At 40.3% G+C, this 27,880-nt stretch overlaps 1 protein-coding gene across 2 annotated transcripts in view; it reads left to right on the forward strand.

Moving 5' to 3' along the window:
* Positions 1-27,880, forward strand: part of ADGRL4 (adhesion G protein-coupled receptor L4) — an 81,521-nt gene that overhangs the window by 44,928 nt on the left and 8,713 nt on the right. The window contains exons 4-13 of one of the 2 annotated variants that reach the window (XM_033151746.1): positions 825-980; positions 2,387-2,460; positions 3,087-3,266; positions 3,371-3,554; positions 5,466-5,582; positions 6,736-6,929; positions 9,813-9,989; positions 12,883-13,086; positions 13,801-14,021; positions 15,438-15,504. In XM_033151746.1, the coding sequence (XP_033007637.1) occupies positions 825-980; positions 2,387-2,460; positions 3,087-3,266; positions 3,371-3,554; positions 5,466-5,582; positions 6,736-6,929; positions 9,813-9,989; positions 12,883-13,086; positions 13,801-14,021; positions 15,438-15,504 (1,574 nt within the window). The remainder of the gene's footprint in view (positions 1-824; positions 981-2,386; positions 2,461-3,086; positions 3,267-3,370; positions 3,555-5,465; positions 5,583-6,735; positions 6,930-9,812; positions 9,990-12,882; positions 13,087-13,800; positions 14,022-15,437; positions 15,505-27,880) is intronic. The other variant, XM_033151747.1, reaches the window with a different exon arrangement.

Raw genomic sequence — 27,880 nt, forward strand, 5'->3', positions numbered from 1 at the left:
CCCCATTGCGGCAGTGATACCAGGGTTCCCGTTAGAGGGGTCTTAGGGGGAGGCAATGGCCATACGCTCAGAGGTTGTCATTGCCCTCCTCCTCCAGCGGCGGCGAACAGGGGGGGCGGGCTATCTGCTTGAACATATGTTCTCCAGAGCTAGCCCAACCCCCACACATGCTGGATAACCCTGAATTTACCCAGTTCCCCAGCTGGGGACTGGGAAGGATAAGCCCAATGCCTGAGCCAAGGTCTCCCTACATCTGAATCTTAATAAAGTTGTGGCCAGTTTGAATCCCATAGAACGTTGTCTTGTGTCATTATTCCGCTCAGGGGTCGCCTGGGGTTTGGGGGACTCCGCCTGACCACGCAAAACACTGTTGCTGTATGTAGATTTTATTTTTATTTTTTTATATTATATTTTGGAAATGTACATCCAGTTTTTTCCTTTAATTATTTTTAGGGGGGGCCAAGGGACTGGGGCCCTAAGCTATAGCTTGTTTAGCTTATATGTAAATCTGGCACTGGGTAGGTCTACTTTTCAGTCTCACTTGAGCCACACTGCTATCTCCATTTTTTGACATTTAACCCTGCTCTCATTCCCTTGACTTTTATCCTGCAAGGCACTATAATTGCCTAATTGCCACACATGTTTCTGTTCCATTTGATCAATAGCTTAGCTTTCTTCTTCTGCTGCTGCTGCTATTAAAAAAAATGTAGATGTGAAATTTCAATATGTGATTGCTTGCAGCACATCGGCCTACTACCAACAAAGCGGCAAGGTGTTAGTATGTAAAACCTTTTTTAAAATTCAATTTCTCACAATATTTGCAGATATAGATGAGTGCGCTGAACCAGTAACTGCTGCCTGTGGAGATCATGCGAAATGTGAAAATGTGTATGGAGGATATAACTGCTCCTGTAAGGAAGGTTATCAACCATCCACAGGAAAATTACAGTTTAAGCCAAATGATGGCACTTCCTGCCAAGGTAAATGATATTATAGAGCTTTATGTGTTATTATGAAACTATATCTTCTGAGAGGCCCACCAGTAACTCTTTATCTTCAGTTAGATTAATCAGCTGGATATAAAAAAGTGGCAAGATGTGAATACCTACATTATTATCATGCTTTTTAAAAGAGAGAGAGAAGACTGATAGGTGTGTTTGCTGAAAAATAGAAGTAGCCTGTCATATATTATAAAATACAGAACTGATTTTCTTCTATTACTTACCAACCAAAGTCCATTAACCATTAAGTGGTCAAATACACTATATGACTGTAGCTTTGCTATTATCAATAGAGCCTTAGAGATATTCCAGAGTTGTGCTACACTTGAGTAAAGATTGGGCAAAACTTGTAAACAGAAATGCTAACTTGGTACGATGAAATCACCTTTGCTTAATCTACTGTAGATTCATGCACGTGTCTTTTTGGTTCAGATTGAATTTTTTGTCTAAGTTGGTTTAAGTACGAGTGGCTTTTTAAAAAAAAATGCATTGACAAGTATCAATACATTACAGTGAATATGTGGCTGTCACAAATTTAACTGCACCTGTCATAACATGCAGTATTGCTTACCTCATGCTGTGGAATCATCATGATATACTGTGTTTTCCTTACCCTCATTCCACAAAATTGGCTGCCACTGATTGGGGCAGAGAAATGCAGAATGTTGTGATGTCACAGCATGGATAGCATGGAGTTGCGGTGCTGTTACCTCATAGGGTAGCCACACTTGTCGGTTTTGACCATTCAACATCTATCCCTAAAAAGTTCAAGACACCATATAATCAAATTTACAAAACCACAAAAGAGAAAGAACAAACCCAGGCATGTCACTGATTTTTAAAAGGAGCTTCATAATTAATCAAATGAGCTCCCATCTATTATTATAGCTACATAAATCTTCACTTTCATAAAACATTCCTGAATATATAAGAGCATTCTTAAAAGTAAAAATAAAAAGCTCGTAAAAGTCACAGCAGTAGAAGCAGCTTAGAAAAGGCATTCTGCCCTGTGTGAGAGAGGAGAGATGTGTCTTCTGAGAAGGTAGCTGCTATCCATGGCTTTGTAAATGCATTTAAAATAGGAATGGGTAATATTAGTCTATTTTGAGTCCAATTCAATTTTGTATACATGCTGAGTATATGTGGTTTGGTACATATCCCTTCCCAACGAGATTACCCTGTGTTCAATCCTGCATCTCACAGTTAGCTATGAATGAATATATGTTGAGCCGTTCACAATATCATTTGCACATCCAACTCAATTTAACAAAAAAAAAGTATCTCTGGTTTTTAAAACATACCGAATGGAGAAGTCTGGAGCTTTAGTTATCAGCCAGACTGAAATGACTGTATGCCAAGACCTTAATATTCCCTTTTAATTTCAGCAGCAATCCCAGCGCCAAAGTGTGAACTGAACTATGACTGCATAGCTGAAAATATTAACAGAACCTTAGCTAAAGTAAGTAAGACTCACATATTTATCTATTGTCAAATCTTATTTTTACTTTCCCTCTGTCCTGAAATGATACTGCCCCCCTTGTTTCCGATGTAGATCTTTAACCCCCCCCCAAATGTTCCTGATGTAGATCTTCACTCACCCCTTCCTTTCTGATGGAGAGAGGCACCATTTTGTCATTCATCTCAGGTGCCAAAATGTATTGGACCAGCCCTGTAGACACACCTGCTTGTACAGTGGGTTTTTCAGATTTATTTTTACAGCTACCCTATACAGGTACAGTCTATATGGAAAGACAGGTACCTACACAAGGCTACCCAGTGAGCCAGGTCTGGGGAACCTGTGTGCTTCCAGATGTTATTCGACTACAGCTCTCATCATTCCTTGGCCATGCTGGCTGGATCTGCTAGGAGCTGGAATCCAGTGACAATGGGAGGGTCACAGATTTCCTACCCCTGCAGTAAGCCATGAATAGACTGAGACTTGAGCCTTCCAAGTCAACATCCAATATTCTATTCACTCTCTCACGTTGGCTCATCTTGTTAACTAATGTTGATAAATGAATATGAATCTTCATTTGACTGTAAATGTTAGGAATGTCATGCCTAATGGTTTCAACTTTCTTTCAGATTAGAAAAATAAAAGAACCCCTGGCTGTATTACAAGAAATCAATCAAAACACTGTAGGGCAAATTTCACCAGTGGATGTGATTTCCTACATAGAAGCATTATCTGTATCTTCTCCCTTGCTAACCATCATGAATAACACGATTTCTGACAATGAAATGCTCTATAATCTAACTCTTAATGTAAGTGAATCGAGCCATGCAGCAGATTTGAACTATTTTTGCAGGGTGGGGAGCACTTATAAGATATAGTACATAACCTAAATTATTTATTATTAATCTAACAGGAATTCATTAATACTGTGAACAATTTTGTTCAGAAGGATAAAACAGCAGCGTGGGAAGCTATCCCAGAAGCTAACAGAAGAAGAAGCCTCACTAAACTGATGCATGCTGCAGAACAAACCACAGCACTCATGTCACAAAGCTTTCAAAAGACAACAGAAGTGGAGGTTAATGCCAGTGATTTAGGTATGCAAAAGGGAGCAAATGATTTTGAAAACTGTTCCTGTTTTCCTTCCAGGACAGACTGTTGATATTGGAAGCAATGTTGTGCGAATGCCTTGCAGAGGCTGTTGTTGTAGAGTCTCAATTAAGACACCTATCTTCACACTACTCTTCTGTCCAGCTCTCTCTGTGCTTGGAAATCTAAAGGGTCTCTTCACTGTGCCTTCTGCATGTGTCTTCCAGGAGCTGGATCATGGCATCACAGGAACGCATATGAGATAGGTCGGCATCAGACACAAAACTGAGACAGAGAGTTTGCAGTTGCCCATGGCTAGTTAGTGAGTAGTAACCACAGCTGTGCCATGCCATTGCAGAACTCAGTCTATTAGCATACAGATAAAGGTTAAGGACCCCTGGACGGTTAAGCCCAGGTGAATTTGACTATCTTTGCTTTCAGGCTGAGGGAGCCGGTGTTTGTCCACAGACAGCTCTCCAGGTCATGTGGCCAGCATAACTAAACCACTTCTGGTGCAATGGAACACCGTGAAGCCTATTTATCTACCCACGCTGGTATGCTTTCAAACTGTTAGGTTGATGGGAGCTGGAATAGAGCAACGGGAGCTCACTGCCGATCATGCGATCGGCAAGCCCAAGACGCTCAGTGGTTTAGACTACAGCGCCACCTGCGTCCCATTAGCATACATCACCCAGCTCTGTCTCTTCACCTCAAAACTTCATCATAAAACTGCAACACTTCATCATATACTGTAAGTGCATAAGCTGCAGGCTACACCAACAGGAATTACTTTTTAGGCTCTCAAATGGCTGCACACCTTTTCCCATGTGAGTGAGGGTTTTGGACCCCCCCCCCATCCTAGCCACCATCCCTGGGCGGTCAGAGTTCATGTTGTCAGCTGCCTACCTGGGAATTTCTCTGGCTGGCCATTCTTCTGGGCGTGATGGCCCACCCAAACCTAAAATTTAAATGGGCCAGTCCAGTCAGGGGCTCTTATGGTTGGCCAGGCATTGTCTGCTTTCGTGCCTGGCCAGCCAGCTGTGCGAGACACCCTTGGCAACAGGACTTTTTTTTTTTTAATGCTCTCAAAAACATTTGCTGAGATTTGGTTTGCTGGAAACTTCAGGTCACAAGTGTGTGTGCTTTCTGTGCTATAAGTAACAGACAGTCCAGCTAAGTAATTCCAACCCATTAGTCAAATGTTTGTTTTGTTTTGCTTTTAACTTTCTGATTGACCTTTCTGTTGCCTTATGGGTGACTGAAGCACTACATTGATCAGAGCAAAGCAACAAAAATGACTTTGTGTCCTCTAATGTAATTTTCTTTGTCCAGGGTGGTTCATATTAGGTTTCTTTCTTTGGTTTCGGCAGCAGACATCATTACAGCGCCGTGCAGCTGTACTTTGTGTAGCTGTATCTTTGTGTAGTAATAATAAAATATTCATTTCTCCCTCCAAATATTATAAAATAAAAACTGTTCAATGGTACTATGCTTTTAAAGATGGCAATTGATATTCCATTTCAGAAATGCATTCTTAATAAAAAGGTTGTTCCTTTGAAAGTAGTTTCCATTATTCTTTAGGAAATGCATTGAACGCAAAGCAAATTAGGGGCTGCATTTTTCCAAGGAAAGGTACGAAAATGGAAATAAAAGATTTGTGCCTACTAGAACTAACGAACTCCTGAACAAATATGAACCACACAATGGCGTGTGTGTGTGTGTGTGTGTGTGTTTGTGTGCGAGCGTGTGTGCGTGCGTGCGTCTTCGCTCTTAAATTACCTGGCTGGACTTTGTACTGACATCTGTAATAAATGTTCAGCTGAGTGTAAACCTAATTGCAGAAGTGTGAGGTTTAGTAGGCTGGGATGTAATTGTGATTTCCAAAGGAGTTTCCCCCCCTTTCTTTTTTTCTTTTGCAGCTTTCAAAGTTCTTGCCTTTGATATACAGCGCATGGAGCACATTCACCAGCATGTGCAGTTGGGAGGAGAGATTATAAAGGTCTCTGCAAAGAAAAAGGAAGCAACTACTTCTAAAGGTTAGGGAGAGAAATGTGACTCGAGGAATTAGGCTATAGAAGTGAAGTTCAATGGGGTTTTCCAGAAGCCTCCTCCTTTGCAAAATTCAGGAAAGTAAATCCTTCAGGAGTGTTCGGGATAGCCAATCGCAATAATGCAATTTCAATGATTTCTCAAAGGTATTTCACTAGAGATGCACCCTTGGCAAGGGTCAAATGCCTGCTCTTGGAAATATTCAAAGTGTAATAGCAAAGCAACAACAAAACAAACCTCTGGAATAGATCCAGTTAACTTCCATGAATGGACCTGTACATAGAAGGAGCCAAGGTCCAACAGATATTCCCTGCTGGAAAAAGTGGGGAGGCGATTTTCACTCATTTCCTCCTTCTCCCACCACCCCCCGAGCCACCTTTTTTTCCCCTAGACTGCAAACTTCTCCCAAACTCTTCAGAACAGATTTTCACTGGCACAGGGTTGGATCCAGAATTCGCATGAGCAGATTTCCACTCACAGGACACATGCAGAAACATGGTAGCTCGGTCAGAAGAGCAGGAGACTCTCAATCTCAGGGTTCCAGTTACAATTTCAGGGTTGTGGGTTCAAGCCTTACATTGGACAAAAATATTCCTGCATTGAAGAAGGTTGGAATAGATGATCCTCATGGTCACTTCCAACTCGATTCTATGACATCACAGGAAAGGAGGGGCAGGTTTTGCTAGTTTCCTCCTCTCTGCAGCTTCCTGTTCCTCCTGAATATCTGCTCTGGAAGTTTGGAGGAAAGAACAGCGTGGAAGGTGGCACTGGGAGCTGCAGGAGCAATGGACAACAAAATATTCCTCCTCATTTCAGCAGCAGCCTCTGCTGGACTTCAGTGCCTTCTCTGAATCAAAGGATCCCTTCCAGTCACAGAAGGGAAAGTTTGGACCCATCTGCTTAATTTTGTATCTCAAACACTCATTTTTAATACTGGTGGGTTATATTATCTTGAAAGGCAGACATTCTTCACTGTCTCTTAACCTTTTCAATAACTGTGTTGCAAAAAAAAAAAAATTCTGTTATGCATATTTCATGCAAAATAAATACAGATATCTATTGTTTGTCATTTCCTTATTATCTTCAGGGTTGTTAGGAAACAAGCTACAACCCACTAAGCACAGTTTGTTTGATTGATAGGCACCGTTGCAGTTGTGTTTCTGCGGTACAGCAATATTGGCTCTCTCTTCTCATCATCGCAGAACTTCTCACTGGAGGAAAATTCAGAGCATGGAGAGACAGTAGGGTCATCAGTTATAGCTGTCGCAATTCACTCCACGCCACCTATGCTGTACCCGGTAGAGAAAATAACATTGACTTTAAAACATGCACAGGTAGGTTTTCTTTCTAATTATCACCTGATTAAAAGTAAGCCTACAATTATGTTGTAACAAGGAGCGACTCTGTTTTCATTTGGTTGTTCACTCACACCTATGTCATTTGCTGATATGTGTATATAATATGATTAGAGGGGAAATTACAATTCTGATTTCCACTCAGCAAGTGCCAGGAAGGGAGTGTGTTAGCACTGCAAAGTGTTGATAGGAATTGACAAGACTAATAACTGCATGTTGGTTCTACTACACAATTGTCAATAATTGGTTAGCGTAATCCGAATCTCCTCCTCACCTCTCAACATTCTCCATTTACAAGCTGTGCATCTGTTGCATTTGCCACGTTTGCCCAGAGAGGCAAAAGCAGATGAGCAAAATTTAGCAGGGCACTGAAGTTAATGGTGCTGGTGCTGCATCTCACAAACAGGTGACCTGGTGGTCAATCAGCAGTAGATTGCTGTAATGTGCTGTACGTGGACTGCCATTAAAGGCTATTTGGAAACTTCAGCTGGTACAGTACGTGGCAGTATGAATGCCTGAGAGGGACAAAGAATCAGATCACATCCCACCTATTGTGTACCAGTCACACTGGCTGCCTATTGTTTGTGGGTCCTATTTAAAGTGTTATTTATGACCCTAGATGGTCATAAATAACACTTTAATGGGATATTGGGACAGCTTGGTTGGTAGAGCATGAGACTCTTAATCTAAGGGTTGTGGGTTTGAGCCCCAGGTTGGGCAAGAGATTCCTTTACTGCAGGGCTGAACTAAATGGCCCTCACGGTCCCTTCCAACTCTACAATTTTATGCTTGAGCTTGAAGATCAGCTTCTGGGGCTTTGCTCTCTTAGCCTGATGATAAGAGGTTGCTGGATTCAAAAGATGTGGCCTTTCAGAAGCAGCCTCACATCTGTGGAATATCCTCCCCCTGGTGGTATTTATAGTCCCATCACCAGAAATTTCTTTTTAAAAAAAACAAAACCCAATCTTAAAATCTTTTATTTCAGTCTGCTTTTCGTTAGCTGCTGTGACTATGCCTGGATAGCTCAGTTGAATAGAGCCTGGTACTGATAATGCCAAGGGTGCAACTTCAATACCTGTATGGGACAGCTGCATATTCCTGCATTGCAGGGGGTTGGACTAGATTGTTCTTCCAACTCTGCAATTCAATAAATAAATAAATAAATAAATAAATAAATAAATAAATAATACCCCGCCCAACTGCCTAGGTTTCCCTAGCCAATCTATGATTAAGTTACTTGTCATTTTCAGGAGCATAATTTGCTGAGTTTCTTGTATTGCTATTTTTATTGTGCTTGTAATTCATTAACTATCTTGTATCTCTTCTTGGAAGGGCAATGGACCTGAAAGGTGACTCAAAAGTCTTTTAATCAGTTAAAAAGAAAAGAAAAGGAGAAGAACAGAAAAAGAACAGTTTCACTGAAAATTTAGAGAAATTCATATGATGACTTTCTTTCCTCCTGTGCTAAAAGACATGATATTGCATAGTGTAGGAAGTAGCAGTTGATAGGAAGTAGAGTGGCATTAAATCCTGACTCAGCCATAAATCCCACTCAGTATTCTTGGCGAAATACGATGTATTGATCTTGTCTACCTCCCAGGGCTTTTGTGAAGAAGTCATCGTGATGGGGGGGGAGGGAGGTGCTCAGGATACAAATATAATAAATAAATAAGTAGAATATTAAATGGGTATGATTCAGTATGCACCTTTAGCAGTTAAGCTGAGGAAAGTTTTTTGGTTTTGATGTTGTTTTGCAGGAAGATAAGGGGAATAATATGGACGATGAAAGTCCAAAGTAGGCAAGCAGTATCATAGCACTTTAAACAGTCATGACTTACTCTGAAGAATCCTGAGAATTATAGAATAATAGAACGGTAGAATTGGAAAAGGGACTCTGAGGATCATGTTCCTAGTCCAACTCCCTGGAATGCAGGAATATGCAGCTGTCCCATGTGGGAATCAAACCTGCAACCTTGGCACTATCAGCACCATGCTCTAACCAACTGAGCTATCCAGGCTGATCTTAGTATAGTTGGTTAAAGATGCTGAGAGTTCTAAGGCCCCTCAAAGAGCTACAGTTCCCAAGTGGTTTAACAATCAATCCCTCTTCCCAGCAACTCTGGTAATTGTTGCTCTGCGAGGGAATTAACGCCCTCCTGCCAACTCTCCACTCTCTTAATGAACTACAGTTCCTAGAATTATTTGGGGGAAGCCATGATTGTTAAAGTGGCATGATACTGATTTGAATGTATTGTGCAGATGGGGCCTAAAACAAGAAAGATGGGACATTATTATTATTATTATTATTATTATTATTATTAATTATACTGCCCTTCACCACAAGATCTCAGGACAGTTCACAGGATAAAAATACAAAGTAAAAACACAAGTAAGCAGTTAAAACAAAAACAACAAAACAATGACCTCTCCTCCCACAAACCCATTTCAAAGACTAGAAGGTGAAGTGATGCAAAAAGAGAAGAATTAGCAAGCCCTGGTCAAAATAAGGCCACTGGAAACGGACAGGAGCAAACATATTAATTGTACAGACATTTTAAAATCAATTATTTGAACTGTTGATTTCTAAAACTCAGGAACAATGTTTGAAAAGGAGAAAGCAGGTGTACTTTTCCTTCCTCTCTTTAGTCTACCTTCTTTACCTATCTTGTTTCATCTTTCTGTTCTGATTTTCTTTGTTTTTATTGCTGTGTTTCTCCTGAACCTGAATTATGAACAGTTCAGATTCTGGGTTTTGTGGAATAAAGGCATTGTGATTAATTGCCTCTGCTAATGTAGCAAATACTTCTTATTGAGTGGCTTTGTGCCTCTTGCCATCCATTAAACATTTTCCTTCTGTTCCAGACTGTAGACAAAAAAGATGTTAAGTGTGCATTTTGGAATTATTCAGAAGACACAATGGAAGGAAACTGGTCTACAGAAGGATGTGAACGAGCACATTTCAACAGCACGCATACCACATGCAGATGCAATCATCTTACCCCTTTTGCTGTTTTGATGTCCTCAAACAACTCTGAAGTTGTAAGTGCTCTTTTTAAATATAATGTTTATTAATTTCTTTAGATAGTTTGTGTGTAGAACCTATTGGTCTCTGCAGTTAAATCATTACTTCCTTCCTCGCTTGGTCTTTGCGTGTTCAGACCTTTTAACCTCCCCCTAAATAAACTTTATTGATTACAGAAAGTGAGTGGTTGCATAGGCTCTGATTCGACTAGCTACCTGCTCCGCAGGTAGCACTGTCCCAGGGTTCCAGCATAGGTCAGCCAAGGGTGAACACCTGGATAAGCGGAAAGCCGGGAACATGCTCTCTCCACCACCCAAATGTCCCCCTGGACTCAGGCATGGGCACAATCCCCTCTCAGGGGTTTACCAAACCATCGAGTCCCTGGATTCCTTTAATGGAATACCCTTCACATAGGGATGGCAAGAGCGTTCTCCCATCCCTATCACCTGAACCAGAGCCTATCCACAACCGTACAAGTTGTGACGATTTGCTACATGGCAGGCGAAACCCAAGTGGCAACAGCCAATCAGCCAAGTGGGGAAAATTCCTGCCGTGCCCCTGTCCCAATGACAGACGACACACGATGGCATAGCAAGATCAAGCACAAAAGCCCTAAAAGTAGGGAAAGGTGGACGGGTGTTCCGATACACAAGCTGAAAAGAGGAAGCTTTAGGTCATGTGCATGGGTATTTGTAGGTCCCTCAATCCCTTTAGCCTGCGTCCCATTGGCCTGATTGAACCCTGCATCGTGGGACCTACCAATTGGGTGTTGTGGCTGTCCAATCTTATCCACCCACAACACAGGGTTTGGTTGCCAGGTCTCACCGCATTACGTGCCCTCTTGAAGGGAGGATCTGATATCACTTTATTCTCACTGAGCAAATATAACAATGGGATAATTCTTTAGCAGCAGTAGATATTTTCATTATAACAGTGTAATGCACATGTGATCTCTTATATGGGTGCTAACTACTCTACTCTTCCCCCCCATTTATTATTTGTTTTTAACTGCCATTGAGCATTTTTCAATGCCCATAATATTTATTATCTGTATATTATTCATGCTTATCAGTAACCCCAAGACTTAAGTCACTACTATCTTCATTTTACAAACAGAAAACAGGGCAGAGAAACCATTTGCGGACACGGAGCAGCTGTAAAAGTACTATTTATACCACTAACAGTCACGGTTTCCCCCATGATTCCCAGGCACTGTTGCTTGTTAAAGGTGCTGAGAGTTTTTAGGTGACCCCTATTTCCCTCATAGAGGTACCATTCCCAGAACGCTTTAACAATCAATCTTCCCAGGAAACCCTGGGAATTGTGAGGGGAATAGGGGCCTCCTAATAATTCTCAGCACCTTTAACTATCTACAGTTCCAAGGATTGTTTCGGGGAAGCTAGGTTGGTTAAAGTGGCATAAACTATGCTATAAATGTAAGATGTGGATATGACTGCAGAATATGCAATAGGCCTATTTTTCCCAGAAGTAAACCTGACTAAAAAATAAATAAATGTTTGAACAGACAGAACTTCAGACTTTTGAAAACCATAGTGCTTTTTATTTAAAGAAAAAGCAAATGTAGAATGATACCCAAAAAAGTGGAAATATTTTATTGTGATGGCTGTGTGTGCCCATTTCCAATATGCAGCACTTAGCATTCAACAAAACCAACTGCTGTGTATAATAACATTGATATTAGACAAGCATACATATGGAATTGTAGTCATTTGCATATATAGTGATATAACATACCTTCTCCCCTCCTTTTAATTTTTTTAATTCACTTTTTATTTCTATTTTATTTTGTTCAGTTGAAACATTCTCAGTAAGAAATTAAAAAAAGAAGTACCGTACATATCTGAGTATCAGATTAAAGGAAGATAGCCATAAAATGGACATGGATTCTAAATACAGGCCAAGTGATCACAGAGAGAAGAGAGAGAGAGAGCAAAAGTCAAAACACTTCCCCAAAAAACCCCTCACATTTGAACTGAAATTGTAAGTTGCTTTTAGCAACTGAGAAGCAGAATCTGTCAGCATAAGAGCCCAGCATGTGTCAATGCAATGTGCTTGTGCTAATACTCTCAAGTCGGCTAAATCCTCTGTCCAAAAATAAAAAGCTCCATCCCTAGAGTCATACTTAGACTCCTTCCCAGCTCATGAGGAGTCCTCAAATAGAAGAGTGTGTTTTGCATCTGTGGGGTGTTTACTTAATGTGGGTTTAAAATATGAATCTGAAAGCAAGTGAGGCGCAAGTTACAAGACAAGTCAAGAGTGAATTGTTTTTGTTTCCTAAAAATAAAATTAAAAAAATAGCCCAGGTTTATACTCCATCTCTTCGAGTGGGATAATTTTCAAAGCGCTTCAAATGATATCCATTACATTATTCTGTCATAAGGTATTAATGGGCAGTTAAATTAACGACAGCTACTTGGAAAAGAAATATGCTGGGCTCTATGGCTATTGGTGACAGATAATTGCCAATTCAATCTGACGATCTCTACAGTCCCTGAAGAAATCGATATCTATATTTATCCAGGCATACCAATGCAAAACCAGATAACAAATAGCCTGCACCCCCACTGCACTCCCCAAAACCTGTTCTGGGTTTCCCCCCAATCCTCCAGAGCAAATTTAGAAGGCACAGACAAAGGAGGAGATAAGTACTATCGTCCAAATTCTATGATTTTCCCCCCTGCACACTTCCTTGTACCAACTAGTACCTTAATAAAATCAATTTTAAAATGTGTAAAGCTTTTCAACCAATAACTTGGCTGGGTATTTTAACAAGGAGTATGGAGTGGGGAAATGGAGTAGAATCAGAACTCCATTATCAAATGAGGTTTTAAAGAAGCTATTCTTTAGCCATTCTCTCTAATATTTTATATTATTATTTCCCCCTCCCAGGATGACAAGAATTATTATATTCTCACAAGAATTACTCAGCTTGGAATAATTATCTCCTTGATCTGCCTCTCCATGTGCATTTTCACTTTCTGGTTCTTCAGTGAAATTCAAAGTACGAGGACAACAATTCACAAAAATCTCTGTTGCAGCCTTTTTCTGGCTGAGCTAATTTTTCTTGTTGGAATTAACATGAATAGTAATAAGGTACGTGGCCTTTCCTCATGCCATTTCATGTTGGGTCGGAAAGCAAATGTGTGCTCTAAAGTGCCTTTTTCAGAGGTGCAAGTAGCATTTCTCAGTTTCCCCGTGAACGTTTTACCCACAACTAGCTGTGGATATAAAACATTCATTTAAAGATTCCAGGAAATCCCATTTGGAAAGTGTAAGCCTCATTGAAGAGAAGGGTCTTCTGCCAGTGGTCCACTCTGAGAATGGGAGCCTTAACTAAGACAAAATGAAAGCAGATTTTTAACTGAGTTTAAATTGACCATGTTGCAATAATATCAGAAGGTGTGAATGCCAATTTACTTCGGCAGGTGTTGTCCTGGCCTTGTTTTCAGTGTAAAAAGGGGCTGCTTGTATACATGCCCTTGTGGAACAGGGGGTATATATAAGGTTGAATATATTCAGCAAAATATATATATATCATCTTCTTCATCAGTTTGTGTATTTCATGTGATTGTAGGCACACAGACAAAAAGAAATGAGCATGAGGTCTGAGTTTTAAAATGAAATGGGTTTGGTGGTTTCCTGTGTACTTACAGAAAAGTAATGACAGGGCCTGAGCCATTTTCCTATCGAGACAAATTTCCAGTGGAAGAGGTTTTGCTGGTACTATGACAACATTTTTAACCTGCATCGCAAGATATGGAGTCTTTTATGTTATTCACTTATGCTTTTTTCTGTTTTCCCTTCTAGCTATTCTGTTCAATCACTGCTGGATTACTCCATTACTTCCTCTTAGCTGCCTTCGCGTGGATGTGTATCGAAGGCATTCACCTGTACCTTATAGTTGTTGGAGTAATCTACAATAAAGGATTCTTACACAAGAATTTTTATATCTTTGGCTACGTGAGCCCAGCAGTGGTGGTTGGCATTTCTGCGGCACTGGGATCCAAATACTACGAAAGAACTGATGTGTAATTCATTGTTTTCATATTGACTTTAGTTATAGACAGTTCTGACATGACTTCTTCCTGCATCAGCCCACTGAGATGTGATCGCCTAAGCATGTTTCTAATAGGAAACTATGTTCACATAACAGTGAGTTGCCTGCACAATCCTGTGTACATTATATTGGGCTGTGACTACCTATTGAAGAAATGGTTGGCCCAGTCAGCTTTGACAACTATGGTGGTTATTTTTCAGAAAGAGATGTGTGGCCTCTCTGCAACTAAGAAAGGTGTATGCAGTCTACTCCCCCCTCAAACAGATTATTGGAGCTGCTAACACTCACCACCCCTACCATTTTGTCAGTGCTGTGCACACTGCTGTCAATCCAGTCTCTGGATGCTCTGAGGCAGTTCTGAGTACTAGATGAAGGAATCTAGCCCCAGACAGATGCACGTTTGTGCATGAGAGCCACACCCACCAGGGTATGAATGCATGGACACTTGATTGCACACATCTGCTTCTTGGGTTTCAGGGAATACATACTGTGATACTTATGGAAATTTTCACTGTTAAGTTCTAGACACAAAGGCATATGCCCTGATCCAGATGGGCTTTAAGCTTGTGGTAGCTCAGGTGCCCAAGCTGCCATATCTATAAAGAGGTGGGCATATCATGCCTGTGCAGAACTGCCCCCTTCCATGAAATGATGACTACTATTTTGGGTTTAACATGATATGTTGGGGGGGAACATATCACGCAGGGTCACTAGTCTAGTAATTCAGACAATCAGGCTTGTGGCTTCCCTCAGCAATAGGCTTCCCACAATGAGGAATACCACATATCTAGTGGCTATAATGTAAGAACACAAAATGAGCCCAGTAGACTAAAAGCCTATCTAACCCAGCATTTGGTTCCCTCAGAAGGCAACCCGATACTTATGGGAAGCCCATAAGCAGTGCCGGATTTACATATAAGCTAAACAAGCTATAGCTTAGGGCCCCACTCTTTTGGGGGGCCCCAAAAAAATTAAAGGAAAAAAACTACATTTCCAAAATATAAGATAAAAAACAAATAAAATAAAACCTACATACCTATTAGGTCCATAAATTATCATATAGCATATATTCAACACAAAAAACTCTAACAATTTGTTGTCGACAAAGGACAGCTGGACATATAAAGGGCCCCATTACCTTCAGTAGCTTAGGGCCTCATCAAACCTAAATCCGGCCCTGCCCACAAGCAGGGCATGAACTCAACGACACTCTTCCATTTATGTTCTCCAGCAACTGGTACCCAGAGGCATACTGATTCTGACACTGGAGGCAATATATAGTCATTACAACTAGCAGTCATTTCCAGTCTTCAAAAACACCTGATTCCAAAGACAGGAGTGATTCATCTGTAAGCAAATTTGCAAACATGCACTATTTACTTTTCAGATGTTGGCTCAGCACAAAGAACAACTTTATATGGAGTTTTATAGGACCAGCATGTCTAATCATTCTTGTAAGTATGGTTTTTTATTATTGGGGTACATAAAATTGATAATAAAAGGTGTATAATAATCACTAACCCATCGCTGTCCCACCTGTGAGTGCTAATTATATGGTAAAATGAACTATTTTAGCTGTTTTTAAATAGCCACGCTAAAATATGTTTATCTATTACGCGCCCAAGTACTTTGCCTGTCTCACAGACAAATGTTTGATTAACTAATATTTCAGTTGAGGGCCCGTTTCTTTCAACCTGACGGCCTGAGGGAACGGCATTCTCTGTAGCAATTCTGGTATGTAAGATGTAGCATCTTTACATGTCAGTGATATCTCTGCAGAACTCAGCAGGAGAGATACACAGACACTATGCCAGGAGACAGATAATCTGGTATTTCAAATGCTGAGTTACTTAATCTTTTATCTGTGATCGGTCATCTTTGAAGATTAGGCTGTCATCTTTATGATTTTATCATCCGCGTGTACCCTGCCATCATCAAGGCTATTTTAAACAAAATTGCGACATCAGAGACAAGAACCCACTATTTCACATGGGCAGGCAAGTCAGCAATTGATAGCCTCTATTTCTGCTGGGGAAAAAGGAGCCTTTTTTTTAATTCCTACTGGAAATGTTTTCAGGTTTGATCTTTCTGAAACTTTTGGTGTCCCATTATAAACAGCAGCAGCAAAAATACGGTGTGTGTTTCTTAAAACAACTACAACAACACGCTTGAGTGCATGAAGATATTTTCAAAGTGCCGCTAAGTTACACATGTAAAAATGGATTGAGATAAAGTAAGAAATGTTAGAAGGCACAGTGATAAGAGCAGGTGCTGTGAGTAGGCAATTAAGCTGCAGCTTCTTGTCCTTATTTATTTGGTAATAAAATGTGATTACAGTAGCACACAATACTGTAACTATCAATCTATAAAGCAGATAGATAGATAGATAGATAGATAGATAGATAGAGGGCTGTTTCGAATAGGGATCTGCCAGTTTCAGTTTCTCTCAGTTTCTCGTTTTTCCAATCTTAAAATCTTCTCTTTTGAACCTTGGTTTTTGGGCCTTAATTTGAAGAATTTCAGGTATTTGTAGCCTGCTTTAGTGGCGTGGGGTCTGTAAGACCTGTCTTTTATCGGTATAGTTGCATTGTGATGTTTTAATGGTTAAAACAAAATAATAAATAAATAAATCCTTCCAGTAGCACCTTAGAGACCAACTAAGCTTGTTCTTGGTATGCGCTTTCGTGTGCATGCACACTTCTTCAGATGTTTTAATGGTTGTCATACTTGCTTCTTACTGTAATATTGTTTTCGTAAGATGCTTTGAGCCACTTTTGTGAGGAAAGCAAGTAATAAATAATCATAAGCATGATTGCATTTACCCATATCTGCATTAAAAAAAAACCCTCATTAAAAATCCGTCAACAATTCAGCGTGAATTTCTCCTAATAAACACAATGTTGTGTAGTTTTTGACTGTCACTGACATTTCCCAAAGCAATTCCCCCTAATATAATGCATATAATATAATCTGTCATTTTCACAAATATATGCATGTCGAAGCACTTATTTTCCCCAATATATGCATTTTTGTACATATGGTTGGATAACTGCACTGCAAAGTTTAGAAAAGTGTGAATTTTGAAGGATACACTGGCGTAAGAAGGGCGGGCCGTAGGGGGCGGGGCGCCCCGGGCAGTGTGATCCCAATAGGGTTCTATCTTGGAACGCCCCGTCCCTAGAATGCGTGCCCCGCCCCCAGAACGTGCGCCCTGCCTATGTGGGCAGCGCACCCCGCCTGCTTCCTGCCCTCCCCTACACTGACGTAGGAAGGGCGGGGCATGGGGGCAGGGCGCCCTGGGCAGCGCGATCTGGATAGGGTTCCATCTTGGTGCGGCCCGCCCCCACAATGCGCGCCCCGCTACAGAACGTGTGCCAGCCCCACCCCCGCCTGCTTCCCACCCCCAGTGCCGGAGCATGAAGCTCCGCCACTGGAAAGATATATGTGTTTCAGTTTGTGTGTTGGTTCAAGAAGTGTGAATTAAGTAGTTTCTCATGAAAAGGCAGGCAAAATCAAATCCCGTCCCCATCCCTTGTATCCAGTGGCATCCCTTAAATAGAAGGCTGTCTTTGATCTGACAAAGGCTTCCATCAGTGGAAAGGGAAGTTTATTTTTTACTAATTCCCTCTCCATACTTCAGCTACTCTGTTCCTATGTGTTCCTTCAACCTTTCAGAGTGGATTGTGGTGGGGTATTCATCAGGAAAGAAGAATCAAATCCTTATTCCACTAACAGAAGCTTTGGTGAACCAATGTGCTGAACACCATTAGGACCAACCTACATACAAGCTCTTTCAGATTATAGGGATTTGTGGAAAAGGATAAACTGTTTTTTTCCTGATCCAGGGACCCATAAGTACTGCCCCACACATGCCCAGATGCCTGGAGTTCATGCATACATTCCTGAACACATCAGCAATGATGTTAACCTGACTATCAAAACATCTTGAAATATTCACAAGTAAATATGGCTTAGTACCCAATTGCAAACAAGAATTTCAGGTTGAGGAAGTGAAATACAATCCAAAATATAATGGCAGCTGTTGTTCATTGAGAGGCATTGAGTTATGGGTAACCCCTGCTTATAGATTCCATATGGCAACATTACAAATTTTGTTAACTTAAATATTTGCAGTGTTCTGTTTCAGTAAGTTGCATTCCATTTTTATTTTTATTTTTTGCCTGGATGGAGTGAAGAAGCTATTTTGAAGAAGATGGCAGGGGTTTTCAGAAATAGGGCACTGTGTTGTTTTATGGAGCAGAAATTAGAAGAATAACTGAAACCGCCAGAATGAAGCTGTACATGATTGTGACTTTCAAGCACTAATGGGTAGATGGCAACAATTTCATAGCCTTTTCAAAGCAGGCTTTTCTGGACTTCAGCTCTCAAGTAAAGCACACAGAAATATGCCACAGCTTTACTTCTTTCTTAGAAACATTACACCTTTAGTGAGCAGGAAAACACCTCAGCCAAGAGCCAAAGAACTCATTGGGGTGCATGAAAGGGCTTGGACAATAGGCATGGACCTAGTGGGACTTTTCATTTTACCCCATTTAGAGGCTGACCACCATGCCAAAAACCCAACTGTTTTTGAACTATCTTTCCATTTCAAAAGAGAAGTGTTGAAGAAACACAACAGCACCACTGTACTTCAGATACTTATTTTGAGGCAGATCTGACATGTCTTCATAGAAAAGCCTTGTTCACTTAGGCATTTCTCCTAAAAGAACTTGTTCTTTTCTGAGCATATCAACAACACCTTTTCCCCTCTAACATACGTACGCATTAATACCAATCTGCAATTAGAATTCTGAAGTGCATGCCATTAGCCTCATTGATCATATCAAGCATTTTTTATTGTTATTCTCTGTGTAAGTATACATGAAAAGGACTGGGTCAGACATTTGATAGATTGAACTACAGGGGGAAAGGAGTACTTTAAACCTGCACAAAACAAGCTGCAAGCTAAAGATAATTCCCCCAACTTGTTTCTCTTAACAGCCTTTCCAGCCCTGCAACCAATATATCTAAGGCTGTGTTTCGATCAATGCACACAAGTCATGTAGGATTGGGGGGGGGGGGGTTGCAATTATCTAATTTTAAAACAGAGTAACGAAGGTGGTGCAAAAGATTGGGAAATAAAGAAAAGCTGCAAGTAGGCAAGAATAATTATGATCCATGGACAAGAAACAATATAAAATGCTAGGGTGAAATTATTATTTTATTTTATTTATTTATTTATTTATGGGTTAACCCAAACCTTTTCCAGCAACAACAGGGCTTGAGAGACATCACCATTTTTGCAGCCAGTGCAGGAAGTGGGAGCAGGGACAAATACACTTGAAGTTGAACAGACTTCAAGGCTCGTATGGGGAAGAGGCCTGGATCAGGCCCATAGACATCATGCAACAGCAGCAAAGGGTGCTGATCCAGCTCTGCCCCCCCCCAAATGCCCCATTTGTGGGTTTCTTCCACTGTGGGGGGAGTGGATTTCATCAGGACCATACATAGGGGAAAGGGTTAAACATGAAACTTTCCCCTGCACACAGTGCTGATGCCGAGTGCCAACTATTTAAACTTTTAAAACTAGACACATTACTTGCAATCATGCAGTTAATGTCATGTCTGTTTTGACCCCTGAAGCACATGCTTGTCTTACTAGTGCTGGTTTTGACCTTTAAAGCCCTATGTAGCCTAGGACCCTCGTACTTACGGGACTGCCTCTCCTGGTATGTCCCGCAGAGGATCCTAAGGTCCATGAATAATAATAGCTTAAGGGTCCCGGGCCCTAAAGAAGCCAGATTATCCTCCACCAGGGGCAGGGTTTTTTCAGTGATGGCTCCGACCTGGTGGAATGCTCTGTCCCACGAGACTAGGGCCCTGCAGGACTTGATCTCCTTCTGCAGGGCTATTCCGCCTGCCCTTCAATATGAATTAGTCTGATCCTCCATTCCCTTTTCCCTTTCCTTTTTCTATGAAGAAACACTTCTGGGACCCCAGATTTAAACTCTTCCCTGGTCTCCTTGCTGGCCCTAGCAGGACCAACTTGGCCAGTTAGCCCTGACAATCACTTGATGTTTACTGAACTGGGTTCCCCCCCCCCCAAAAAATGACCCTGAATTTTTTTGAATTTTATTGACATGGATGCTACATTTATGTTGTATTTTATGCTGTTTTTAAGCTGTTTTTAAAGTTGCTTTTAATCAGTGTTTTTTATATTTTCTGTTGGCTGCTCTGAGCCCGGTTTTTAAATCGGGAAGGGTGGGGTATAAATAAAATTATTATTATTATTATTATTATTATTATTATTATTATTATTAATAATAATTTTTTATTATTATTACTCAAAAGCAGGTCCCATTGAGTTCAGTGGGATTTATTACTGGTATCTGTGTCCAGTTTTTCTACAATAAAAAAATTAAAAAATTAGGCATACCCTTCACGGAACCCTTAATCTCTTACCCCCTCTTTTCTTCCCCCCTCCCAGTATTTCTTCTTGTTGTTGTTCTTAAATATTTTCCAGTGCTGTGTCAAACTAGAGGAAATAGCTAAAGCATTTGGGCAGGTGTATTCATCAGGGAGATGATAATGAGAGAAATCAGACAGCAAGACATACCTTTCATTGTTTGACTGCCAGCTTGTGTGCAATTTCAGGCAATTAATATGGCATACATTTTCGTTTTCCGGCTTAAGCTGTTGCATTGTTATCAGCTTAACTCTCTTCCATCCTGTGACTGAACAGCACCGAAGCAGCATTTTCACCCATCCGTTAGCCAGGAGACAGAAATCTGTCCTCATTCATGCCAGATTGCACATCAGAATTGAAGCTTGTTAATTCTAACATTGATAATAAGGGTCATTGGGGAGAATGATGCCTATGCAGCTGCTCCTGAACATCAGACAATTTTGAAGGAGCCGTATCTAATATGATATTTTTTTTAAAAAGCAAGTATATAACTAAAAGAGCAGCAGGAGACATCTCTCTCTCCACCACCACCATCCCCGTTTTTCTAAGATTTGACATCAGCATATAGATGGTTTCATCAATTATTGAGCGAGAGCCTGAGAAAGTAGAAAAGGGATGGTTTCGGAGCTTCATTTTTGAAGTTTTGAATGTGAAGCACTCAACAGACTCAGAAGTAGTGTGTCAAAATCTTTAGAATTAGCTTTCCCTTTCCTAAGTTGACTTTCTTTTTTTGTTCAGAGAGCCACAGAAGGTCTAATCCATGAGAAGCTTTGATACCAGACAGTTTTCAGTAGTCTTCTATCAGAAGGGAGGGATACAAAAGGGGATCGTCTCCCTTTGAATTTGCTTATATTCAGAACAGTTGCTTTTTGAATTGTTCAGCTACATTACAGTTTGTAAAGGATTGTTTTGATTGCAGTTTAACCTTAATTATTTTTAGAATGCTCTTCCCCACCCCCTTTCTGCTCTGTTCTTTGTGGCAGCTTCGTATTTTTTTCATGCAGGTGCAAAATGTGTTGTTGCACATTACGGAAAAGTAAGAATGGAGCTGAGTAAAATTGTTATACTTTTGCCAATTAAGATCTGTATAAATTGTAGTGATAGGAGCAATTAAGACTTGGCCTAACAATGGACGTCGAAGTAATTCCTTTGGTCTCGATGGGATATTTAAATTCATACATGATCCACTAACATCCTATTTGTATCAGAAGTCCTACTGAGTTCAATGGGGCTTACTTCCAGGTAAATGAATATAAAATCACAGGCTAAATCAAGCAAATATTGGGCAACATATAATTGCATACTGGGGAGGGGGGTTGCTTCACCAGCTTCTGCAGGTCCCCAAACCAGTCATTTGAGATTGCTGCCCAACATCTCCAGTTGCAAACATTGGGACTACACAAGGAAAAATAGCAGGAACAACAGCACCTTGTAAGAGCAAGCACTCTTCTTACTGTGTGAAGAAGAAGAAGAATCGGGGACACACCCCAATCTATGGTTAATTGATTGGATGAGTTCCACTGTGACCATGACTCCAAGTCAACACAGAACTGTTGCATATGCATTGACAGGTTTCTGTGTATTTTAAAACCTTTAGCACTCAATTAAAAATTATGGTTGGTTATGCTAACTCTAGAATTATTTTACATAATATCAAGCACTAATATATGTACTCACGAGACAACATCAGGGCATTCTCCTGCTCTGTGAAAAACATTGTGAAGATCTGTCAATGACTAGCATTTTAACTCTACGAACAAGTGAAGGCTTTCTTCTGGGTTAACGGCACATTATGTGCAAATGCACATATTAGAACCATGATATAATTCCCCCTTTCTTTTTCTTTCTTTTTAAAAAGCAGCTTCAGAGCAGGCAATTGAAAATGGAGAAGTTGTGCATTGTTTGAAGATAATTTCTTCTTCCACAAACTACCCTTCTGCTCCAAGTCCAGCCTGCATCCTCCAAGCTATGTTTTCCCCTTGCGAGATTTAAAAACATATATTGTAAAGATGCATAGAAAAGCCATTTTGTGAGGCAATTTAGGAGGAGGCAAATGAGACTTACCCATTTTGAGAAGAGGCAGCAGGAGATTCTCCAGTTTCTTGCCCATAACCAAACAAAGTGTTTGCCACCAGTTGAAGAACTATCAGAGTTTCAGCCAGCATCTTCACAGCACTGAAATGACCCACAGAATGGCCCAATGGAATTTACACGCATCGTTCCAAGTAGACTTTGCTGGTGGACTTCTGGTATGGGTAGGATGGTGTTCTTAGTGAGTCATCTCTGAATTTAAATATCTCATTGTTTTTCCCAACAATGGCCAAGGGAACAATGTTACATCATGATATAAAATCATTCCCATTGGGTCTTTTTTAGGATATTACAGCACTACTGATTGCATTTTCACTGCTGCTTGAAGTGATGGTTAATGGAGAGAATCTGGAAGCCTTTTGTCATTGCTAAAGGAAATAAGCTATAAAGTAATGCCATGCACCTGCCTTTCATTGAATGGGCTTCTGTTGGGTTGTTAATAACTTAAAGCAGAACATGTCATGTTTCCCATCCTGTTCCCAGTCATATCTTTAGAAAGCTGCCATTCATTTGTTTCAGTGTAATTATATCCTATCTTAAAGACTATGGGCAGGTAAAAATAACGACAAATTTTCTATCACAAACATTCACAATTATTATGCAGGCTGAATGAGAAAACAAGGGAAGGGGATCAAAAACATTAGTAAGTATACGCTTCCGCTATCCCCGCCTTAATTTAATGAATGCCAGAGACTGCAGAAGATTAACAGTAACTCTTTTATTGTCTAAAAGTTACTGCATAAGAACCATAACAAACCCACTAAGGCAGAACATTGTAGTGTTTCCTTCTTAGTCCATATGTAATTTCCCATGCCATACTATATAGGGCATTGCCTATCTGCTGAAGACCACATTTCACTTAGTGCAAAGCCTACCAGATTGGGACAGGGAAGAAATCTGATCTACATTTATAGATGAAGCTATTTTTGAAACTGTGTGTGAACCAAAACCCAGTCATCTTTTCAAATTCACACTTCTCTGAATTTTTCAATACAGTTGTCCGGCAAAATAATGTGTACAAAAATGCATATATAAGGATTAAATCTGCATGGAAATGCATATGTTTGTGAAAATAGCATTCAGAACTGCATTATATAGGGCAATATTGCTTTGCAAAGGTGTGTGTATTAAAAGATGTCTATCAGGAGAAATTCACAGTAAAAATGCTGCCGCATTTTCATGAGAATTTGTTCAAAATATTTGAAACTGATGTGGAAATGTGGAAAGCTCAACTTAAGAGTGGAAAATGAGAATATGAGAGAAAGCAGAATTGACTGATTCAGCCATCCTTATTATCTACCAGTCAGCCAAGACAGTGTATTGTGCCTATCCTAACACTATCCTTTCTTCTCCCTCATTCTTCAAACTGAGGTTTCCATCATCAAAATTTGTCTTCCTCTGCTAAACGCCTTCCATTACCACAAAATTACAGCTGGTGGATTTAATTACTCTCCTCACAGCCATTTATCATGCTTCACCCTCCTCCTGCCAACACCATCAGATTTCCCATAACCTACTATGAATAGGCAGGAGAAATTATTCTCCTTTGAAGCTGAGGTGACAAAATCTAAGTGAAGCATTCATATATATGTACACCGAAAATTGTTCTAGAAAACTATTAGATGCTCATGGCCTTTCTTTGGATAATTCTGCAACAAAGTCTATGGCTAGGCAAATCAAAATTCAGCTCTTCTTCCTGTATGCCAGCATAAGGCAAGAAACACATTCAAAGCCAGCTGTTTAAGCAAACTGCCAACAGAAGATGAAATAACTTGTATTCCTCAGATGTGTGCTCAATATGGAGCTGTCTGGATGTCTTACAACTCAGTCATGGATCCTAATGCAAAATCTAACAAGCTAGGATATCATATGGTCTTGTAATTCTCTCTGAAGGAACTTAGAATTACAATGATTCATACTTGCTGTTTTTTCCCATCTGTAAACAGGCACAATAGTGTTAGTACATTGGCGGGTTTCTTTGTATACTGTAGTGTTCAATAGCTATTCATTTAAAAGATGTTTTACTTTTTTGTTGTTTACACAGAAAGCTGTGGAATCAGATATTGCTAAGAATACAAATAAGCTATGGGCAGCTATGCCTTGTCAAATACCTTTGGGATCAAGCAGTTTGAAATGGTTTTAGGGACAAATACAAATCCCTACCCCACAACAGGCTTGGCTATAGATGGGGACCACAAGAATGATCCAAAATCCTTTGTACCTGGAAATAATCCAGATTCAAGTTCTCATAACTCGAGAATCTCGATTCAGTCCATTCACTGTTCCTGCAATGCTACCAGTTAAACTCTCTCTACGACAGCTAGTAGAAAGAAAACTTGTTGTGTGTTGAGACCCCAAGACCACCCCCCTCGTTGATGAATAAGACATAAGGACATGGATATTAGGTTAATGTTATTGGACAAATTTAGGCCACAACTTCATTGGGCCACACAGGGAGTCCAGTAAGGGTGAACCACCGGTAGGAAGAGCCCTGTTGATGCAAACCAACTTGAGCTCCCCCTGGTTTCCCAACGGGGTGGTGGCATGGCCCTAGCCTCGCCCCAGGCTTCAGACAAGATCTACATCCCCAGATTCCTTTAACAGAATACCCTTAAGCTTGGAGGGGCAGGTGATGGCCACACCTCACCTCCCCCATCATTAGATCAGTGTACACATGACATTAGCCACAGTCTACAACTATTTTGTCATTTCCATGAAACACTGCATTTTGATGTGTTTGCCCCCAAACCAACTTCAATCGGGACTGAGAAAAAGAACAAACTAGTTGCACTTTAAGCTGATCATGTGTTCACAGCCTTTATCATGGCATAACCCTTCTCTCCTCTTACCTCTCTCCTTCCTGTTTTTTAAAAAAATCATATGATGGATTCATATGACCTCAGTTGGTAGAGCATGAGACTCTACTAATCTCAGGGTCATGGGTTTGATCCCCATGTTGTGCAAAAAGATTCCTGCACTGCAGGCAGTTGGACTAGATGACCCTTCTGGTCCCTTCCAGCCCTATGATTCTCTGTGACCTTTTTTCCAATATAGTTTTGTTTTGAGTTTTTTTTTCCATTTTGGAAAATGCAGTGGAGAGTTTTGCACTTGATTTTGAGACCCACACATATCTGACCCATCCAACCATTTATATATGATAGATTCATTGAATCATTTCTCCCAACTCAAAAGGGGTGGCTTTGGAGGGGGAAGTGCATTTGGGGGGATGTGGTGGAGAGTTGTGCTACCTAAACATAAAAAATAAGGCTAATTTCATTGTTGCCAATTTAGATTTTGCAGTCACATTACTGTTGAGGGGAAAAAATAAACCTTTTAGTGTTGATGTAAGAATGCAAAAATTGCAGATTTCAGTCTCCTGAGTAGCCTATCTTTTTTACAGCAGCTCACTTTAGACATTTGTTAGCACAGATACTGATGTGAAGAGGTAATTAGAGCTATTATACAGGACATCGAAATGACAGCAGGGCACATTTGACCATGCTCTTGCACATCTTCCACCAGTCATTTAATGTGTTCTTGAGGGATACACATTGGTTTCAATGGGACTTGTGCAGGAGAACTTTCCAGTGGATTGTGCCCCATGGGTCGCATCTCTGAACCTCCAGCTATTAACATAATCCCATTATTAACAGCATTATTTGGACCCGACATGTCATGTCACCCAATGAAAAAGGAAACAATAAATACTAGTAGCCATTAATGTTAAACAGTCCTAATCATGAACAGCACATAATGAAAGTGAATGATTATGCTAGTAGATCTCTCACAAGCAGAAAATTACACCATTAGGACCAGAGTCATGTGGGTGGTTCTGGGTTGAAAGCTACATCCCTTTATATATGAGAAGCCATGCATTTGTTTATTGAATTGTACAGGAAAGTCCAAGGCTTTTCCTTTGTCAAGCAATAGGAATTATAGTTGGCTCTTGTCCAGAATCATCTTGCTTTTATGAGTGTTCTTGGTGTATTTAAAACTCAGACGATAGTTTCCAACTTTAATTCTCCCTCTAGTACACTTCAACTTCTCACCCACTTACAGCAGATGGTGTAAGACCACAAAATAAAAACAGGTGGGAAGGGGACCCACCTTTCTAAGAATATATTCAAAACTGTTACTTAAACACTTAAGAACTTTCAAAGGACATCTGTAAATTCCATACGAGCTTAGAAACTTTGATAAATAGAGTGTCTCAAGCACCAGGACTTTGGTGTGACACAAAATATGGGGGGGGGAAATGTGAGCATTACAATACTGTCTCCAAATCTATGAAGAGATAGCATCCATTGTTACAGAAATGTATGTTGAGAAAGCACTTAAAATGACATAATCACATTTTCAAAACAGAGGGAAGCAAAGAAGATGCATGGCAGAAGACAGAAAGAGAGGGATAGGACATGGAAATTAAGGGAGATGATGATAGGTATGTTTAGCCAAATGGAGCAAAGAAGAATTAAACATACAACAGGAGGCACATTGGGTTAGATCCAATGGTGCCCTTCCATCTGTGGAAGCTCCTACCCATGAGTCTGGAAGCAATTTTATGGATTCCCATTTCCTCTGGTAACCTCTCACACCACATTTCACACTATGCTGGAGGGATCCTTACACTAAAAAGTAGATGGGAGGATGCATGGTGATGTGGGGTAAATAGGGAATCAGTGAAATTCACCTCTTCTCTTCCATGAGTGGGAACCTGGAATGACCATTCCATGAGCAGAACTATACTCCAAAACCAACCCATAATTAGGACAGAGATGCATGAAGTTGAAATTAAATTCCGAGTTTGCCACTTAGATGCCACTGAGATGTCAAACAGTATGAGAGCATTGTCTGGACTAGATGATTAGGCTGATGCCACTTACATTCCTAAAACTTCATGCATCCTCCAAGTATTACCCTTTTGTGTTCCGACTACATCTTGCCCCACTTTTAATAAGAGCATTCCAAACTCATATTATGCCAGTTAGAGATAAAGTGAATTATTTCCTCCGTTATTCACCAGAATATGTATATTATATAAAAGCCTGCATATAATTATTATAAAGGTCAAATTAATTGTATAATTAACTTGAAGAACTGCTGGTTTCAGAAGTATTATGTATATCAGAATTTTAAATATTGGTGCTAATAGCAGATTCCCTCCAAACAGCATCTTTGGGGTTTGGTGTTAGGAATGCAGTATGCATGGGAAAGGCCTTAGCCCCACTTTTCTGTCTGCCACGTTCATAGTGACTTCCACATCTATTGTACAT

Source organism: Lacerta agilis, chromosome 6 (assembly GCF_009819535.1).
Source record: "Lacerta agilis isolate rLacAgi1 chromosome 6, rLacAgi1.pri, whole genome shotgun sequence".
NCBI lineage: Eukaryota > Metazoa > Chordata > Lepidosauria > Squamata > Lacertidae > Lacerta > Lacerta agilis.